The 6,686-nt window shown below is 42.9% G+C and overlaps 1 protein-coding gene across 1 annotated transcript in view; it reads left to right on the forward strand.

Moving 5' to 3' along the window:
- The window catches only part of LOC121531700 (caldesmon, smooth muscle-like), a 31,909-nt gene that overhangs the window by 15,068 nt on the left and 10,155 nt on the right, over nucleotides 1–6,686 (forward strand). The window contains exons 9-11 of the mRNA XM_041837079.1: nucleotides 5,203–5,301; nucleotides 6,255–6,344; nucleotides 6,489–6,600. Of these exons, the coding sequence (XP_041693013.1) occupies nucleotides 5,203–5,301; nucleotides 6,255–6,344; nucleotides 6,489–6,600 (301 nt within the window). The remainder of the gene's footprint in view (nucleotides 1–5,202; nucleotides 5,302–6,254; nucleotides 6,345–6,488; nucleotides 6,601–6,686) is intronic.

Genomic DNA, 6,686 nt, shown 5'->3' on the forward strand with positions numbered 1-6,686 from the left:
TTGGGCTGTAAGCACAACCCTCAGCTGTGGACGTCGGACCCTCATACCACCCTCATGGAGTCTGTTTCTGACCGTTTGAGCAGACACATGCACATTTGTGGCCTGCTGGAGGTCATTTTGCAGGGCTCTGGCAGTGCCCCTCCTGCTCCTCCTTGCACAAAGGCGGAGGTAGCGGTCCTGCTGCTGGGTTGTTGCCCTCCTACGGCCTCCTCCACGTCTCCTGATGTACTGGCCTGTCTCCTGGTAGCGCCTCCATGCTCTGGACACTACACTGACAGACACAGCAAACCTTCTTGCCACAGCTCGCATTGATGTGCCATCCTGGATCAGCTGCACTACCTGAGCCACTTGTGTGGGTTGTAGACTCCGTCTCATGCTACCACTAGAGTGAAAGCACCGCCAGCATTCAAAAGTGACCAAAACATCAGCCAGGAAGCATAGGAACTGAGAAGTGGTCTGTGGTCACCACCTGCATAACCACTTATTTATTGGGGTTGTCTTGCTAATTGCCTATAATTTCCACCTGTTGTCTATTCTATTTGCACAACAGCATGTGACATTTATTGTCAATCAGTGTTGCTTCCTAAGTGGACAGTTTGATTTCACAGAAGTGTGATTGACTTGGAGTTACATTGTGTTGTTTAAGTGTTCCTTTAATTTTTTTGAACAGTGTATATATATATATATATATATATATATATATATATATATATATATATATATATATATACACTACTGTTCAAAAGTTTGGGGTCACTTAGAAATGTCCTTGTTTTCGAAAGAAAAGCAAATTTTTTGTCCATTAAAATAACATCAAATTAATCAGAAATACAGTGTAGACATTGTTAATGTTGTAAATGGCTATTGTAGCTGGAAACAGCTGATTTTTTTAATGGAATATCTACATAGGCGTACAGAGGCCCATTATCAGCAACCATCAGTCCTTTGTTCCAATGGTACTTTGTGTTTGCTAATCCAAGTTTATCATTTTAAAACTTGTTCTGAGAAATGAAGGCTATTCCATGCGAGAAATTGCCAAGAAACTGAAGATCTCGTACAACGCTGTGTACTACTCCCTTCACAGAACAGCGCAAACTGGCTCTAACCAGAATAGAAAGAGGAGTGGGAGGCCCCGGTGCACAACTGAGCAAGAGGAAAAATACATTAAAGTGTCTAGTTTGAGAAACAGACGCCTCACAGGTCCTCAACTGGCAGCTTCATTAAATAGTACCCGCAAAACACCAGTCTCAACCTCAACAGTGAAGAGGCGACTCCGGGATGCTGATAATGGGCCTCTGTACGCCTATGTAGATTTCATTAAAAATCAGCCGTTTCCAGCTACAATAGACATTTACAACATTAACAATGTCTACACTGTATTTCTGATCAATTTGATATTATTTTAATGGACAAAACAAATGATTTTCTTTCGAAAACAAGGACATTTCTAAGTGACCCCAAACTTTTGAACGGTAGTGTATATATATAAAGTGGAGTGGCGGCAACAATTTAGCAGAGGTGCGTATGGATACAAAACATGCTCTTTACATACAGTAGCTTCCTTGAGTTATACTGTAGACTACAGACACAGACATACCTAGCTAGCTCTTTGAAAATAAATTTACACACTGTGCAGATGTCTAATTATATCTGTCCCAATGCTCCTCTCCATGCTATTGTATGGTTGTGATCTCACACCTCTGTTTATAGTCCTCCCACCCCAGGCCACAGCCCCTCACTCTCTCTCCCTGATGTGTTTAATTACTGCATCTCATTCATCGTGTGCAGGCCAGGGTTCTTTGAGGTAACCAGAAACGGCATGGCAACTTGACCCGGGGCAAAATGAATAACAGACACCCTGTGAGCCACGGCGGTAGAGATCAGAGGCCCTTAAGGCTGTTGTTTATTTTTACTCTCTACCACAAATGTGTGGTTTCCCCCAGCCCCTCTCTCCTGTTCCTCAGAGGTATTCAATAGTATGTAGCAGTAGCTGTTAACCTGCCCACAGAGATATATGGTATGCGCTCCCCTTACTAGCACCATCCTAATGGCTTTCACCGCAGGAGTAGCCCTAAAGAAAACAAACCTACACGCAGATGTAGCAGACAGGCTAGCTTCATAGGAGGTGAGTGATAGGACAATGGAGAGTAAGTTACTGGGGAGAAGTTGCATGGAAGTCTGAATGACTGGATGCAGCCACAGAGTAGCAGTCTTGAACTAGCCTAATGGTGTTTAACCTTATATGGATGAAAAGAGAGATACATTGGCTTTCGAAAGTATTCAACCCCTTGGCATTTTTCCTATTTCGTTGCCTTACAACCTGGATTTTTTGGGGGTTTGTATCATTTGATTTACACAACATGCCTACCACTTTGAAGATGCAAAATATTTTTTATTGTGAAACAAACAACAAATAAGACAAAAAAAATGAAAACTTGAGCGTGCAAAACTATTCACCCCCCCAAAGTCAATACTTTGTAGAGCCACCTTTTGCAGCAATTACAGCTGCAAGTCTCTTGGGGTATGTCTCTATAAGCGTGGCACATCTAGCAACTGGGATTCTTGCCCATTCTTCAAGGCAAAACTGCTCCAGACATACCGTTTTCCTTGATGGCCAAAAAGCTCAATTTTAGTTTCATCTGACCAGAGTACCTTCTTCATATGTTTGGGGAGTCTCCCACATGCTATTTGGTGAACACCAAACGTGTTTGCTTATTTTTTTCTTTAAGCAATGGCTTTTTTCTGGCCACTCTTCCGTAAAGCCCAGCTCTGTGGAGTGTACGGTTTAAAGTGGTCCTATGGACAGATACTCCAATCTCTGCTGTGGAACTTTGCAGCTCCTTCAGGGTTATCTTTGGTCTCTTTGTTGCTTCTCTGATTAATGCCGTCCTTGCCTGGTCCCTGAGTTTTGGTGGGCGGCCCTCTCTTGGCAGGTTTGTTGGGGTGCCATATTCTTTCCATTTTTTAAATAATGGATTTAATGGTGCTCCGTGGGATGTTCAAAGTTTTGAATATTTTTTTATAACCCAACCCTGATCTGTACTTCTCCACAACTTTGTCCCTGACCTGTTTGGAGAGCTCCTTGGTCTTCATGGTGCCGCTTGCTTGGTGGTGCCTCTTCCTTAGTGGTGTTGCAGACTCTGGGGCCTTTCAGAACAGGTGTATATATACTGAGATCATGTGACAGATCATGTGACACTTAGATTGCACACAGGTGGACTTTATTTAACTAATTATGTGACTTCTGAAGGTAATTGGTTGGACCAGATCTTATTTAGGGGCTTCATAGCAAAGGGGGTGAATAAAAATGCACGCACCACTTTTTCGTTATTTATTTTTTAGAAATGTTTGAAACAAGTTATATTTTTCATTCTACTAAACCAATTTGGACTATTTTGTGTATGTCCATTACATGAAATCCAAATAAAAATCAATTTAAATTACAGGTTGTAATGCAACAAAATAGGAAAAACGCCAAGGGGGATGAAGACTTTTGCAAGGCACTGTACCTAACCTCTGCAATCTCTGCACCCAAAACCAAATATATTGTGTGTGCTGGACAGCTACATGTACAGTCGTGGTCAAAGGTTTTGAGAATGACACAAATATTAATTTTCACAAAGTCTGCTGCCTCAGTTTTTATGATGGCAATATGCATATACTCCAGAATGTTATGAAGAATGATCAGATTAATTGCAATTAATTGCAAAGTCCCTCTTTGCCATGAAAATGTACTTAATCCCCCCAACAACAAAAAAATTCAAACCTGCCACAAAATGACCAGCTGACATCATGTCAGTGATTCTCTCGTTAACACAGGTGAGAGTGTTGACGAGGACAAGGCTGGAGATCACTCTGTCATGCTGATTGAGTTAGAAAAACAGACTGGAAGCTTTAAAAGGAGGGTGGTGCTTGAAATCATTGTTCTTCCTCTGTTAACCATGGTTACCTGCAAGGCGTGCCGTCATCATTGCTTTGCACAAAAAGGGCTTCACAGGCAAGGATCTTGCTGCTAGTAAGATTGCACCTAAATCAACCATTTATCGGATCATCAAGAACTTCAAGGAGAGAGGTTCAATTGTTGTGAAGAAGGCTTCAGGGCGCCCAAGAAAATCCAGCAAGTGCCAGGACCGTCTCCTAAAGTTGATTCAGCTGCGGGATCGGCGCACCACCAGTGCAGAGCTTGCTCAGGAATGGCAGCAGGCAGGTGTGAGTGCATCTGCACGCACGGTGAGGCGAAGACTTTTGGAGGATGGCCTGGTGTCAAGAAGGGCAGAGAGGAAGCCACTTCTCTCCAGGAAAAACATCAGGGACAGACTGATATTATGCAAAAGGTACAGGGATTGGACTGCTGAGGACTGGGGTAAAGTCATTTTCTCTGATGAATCCCCTTTCCGATTGTTTGGGGCATCCGGAAAAAAGCTTGTCCGGAGAAGACAAGGTGAGCGCTACCATCAGTCCTGTGTCATGCCAACAGTAAAGCATCCTGAGACCATTCATGTGTGGGGTTGCATCTCAGCCAAGGGAGTGGGCTCACTCACAATTTTGCCTAAGAACACAGCAACGAATAAATAATTTCTCCAACCATCCAAGAACAGTTTGGTGACAAACAATGCCTTTTCCAGCATGATGGAGCACCTTGCCATAAGGCAAAAGTAATAACTAAGTGGCTAGGGGAACAAAACATCGACATTTTGGGTCCATGGCCAGGAAACTCCCCAGACCTTAATCCCGTTGAGAACTTGTGGTCAATCCTCAAGAGGCGGGTGGACAAACAAAACCCCACAAATTCTGGCAAACTCCAAGCATTGATTTATGCAAGAATGGGCTGCCATCAATCAGGATGTGGCCCAGAAGTTAATTGACAGCATGCCAGGGTGGATTGCAGAGGTCTTGAAAAAGTAGGGTCAACACTGCAAATATTGACTCTTTGCATAAACTTAATGTAATTGTCAATAAAAGCCTTTGACACTTATGGAATGCTTGTAATTATACTTCAGTATACCATAGTAACAACTGACAAAAATATCTAAAAACACTGAAGCAGCTAACTTTGTGAAGACTAATACTTGTGTCATTCTCAAAACTTTGGACCACGACTGTATGTGTAACAGTCTGTCACAAGAGACTAGGGAATGCCTAATGAATGGAAGTGTCTTGTTGAACGCTTGAGTTGACGTCTGTCTGTGTGTGTGTCAGCAGGATGTTGAGGGTCTGAAGGTGGGCGTGGCAGACCTGATCACCCAGTGGGTGAAGGGAAACCCAGATGGCACCAGCAGGAACTCCCCCCCAAGACCAGCTGTAAGTTTAGCTCAGACCAGAGCCATTTACACTATATATGCGTATACATTTACTGTATATGGCTCTGCATTTCACCAGTCTCCACCTGTGGAGTAATCTCGGTTAACCGAGAACTAAAGACTTGCGTAGCTAATTGGTCAGCTTCTTGATTAAGTTCTGGGTCCGTAAGTGTTAAGAGAAGAGATTAAGTTATGTTAGAAGAAGGAGCGGAACAGGAACGAGGAGCTCCACCCTCTCTCTTTGCAAGATACGGGCAAGTTTATGGGCCGAATGTCCCTCCCTTTACGAAATTCGAAAGATGCTAACACCTGCAAAATCATGATTTGTCCAAATAACCAGTGACGAAAAACCCAAGCACCGGAACTATTGCTCCTCATTAGCTATCAGTGCCCATAGTATATAGACAGATCTATGGTACCATTTATGTTTATGTACTCTGCCCACGAGATTACCTGTGGAATATACACTACCACCAACTGCTTCCCTGTCACTATTCTATAGCACTGGCATCCCCTTTACAGAGGTGGCTTATGGTTGAACAATGTTGTACGGTGTCACTCTCATCCACTTTACAGAGACTGAATCCAAAATACAGCATTAGTGAAACATTTGTGTATCTACTTCCTTTACTTTCCTTCCTCAGTCTTCTTATTTCAACTGTCTTCATGTCCTCCCTACTCAAGGTAACTGCTCTTTTCGCTCTCATTCCCTATCCTCTCCTTTTCTCCTTCTGAACTATTCTACATGTAAGTGTTTGTAGTACAGCTGTGTACAGGCATGCAGAGAATCAGAGAAGCGTGTGTGCAGTCAGCTTTATCCAAGGCTGCCCCCTTCTGGGGTGTATTCTATTGTGGTGGTTCAGAACCAAAGCCAAGAGGGTTGCTTGTCTCGCATGGCTCCCAAAAGCATTTGATATACAGCTGAGTTGCTGTTTGGTGCTGTTCATTCCCCAGGATGTAAAAGCTGGTGACGTGATGCAGAAAAAGAACATGTGGGAGATCATTGGAGAAACATCCCCTGGGAGATCAGGAGCAGGGGCAAAGGTGAGCACGCTCACACGCACGCTTGCACGCAGACATACACACATTGATACTCACGTACAGTATTTGAATATTCTGTGGCAAACTCAGTGTATAATATACTGTGGCAAATGATCTCTGTTCTAAATCAGTCCCTATGCTTTTCAGGGCAATCCATCTGGTAAAAGGTACAAATTTGTGATGACTGCTCATGGCAAATATGAGAAGATTCCTGTTGATGATGATGAAAATATGTATGAATACATTAATGGAAAAGCAGGTGAGATGACTGGGTCTATACAATAATTATACACTTTAAAAACATTACTGTAAATACCATGAGTAGTCCAATAATAACTCATATTT

This window comes from Coregonus clupeaformis, chromosome 19 (genome assembly GCF_020615455.1).
Source record: "Coregonus clupeaformis isolate EN_2021a chromosome 19, ASM2061545v1, whole genome shotgun sequence".
Lineage (NCBI taxonomy): Eukaryota > Metazoa > Chordata > Actinopteri > Salmoniformes > Salmonidae > Coregonus > Coregonus clupeaformis.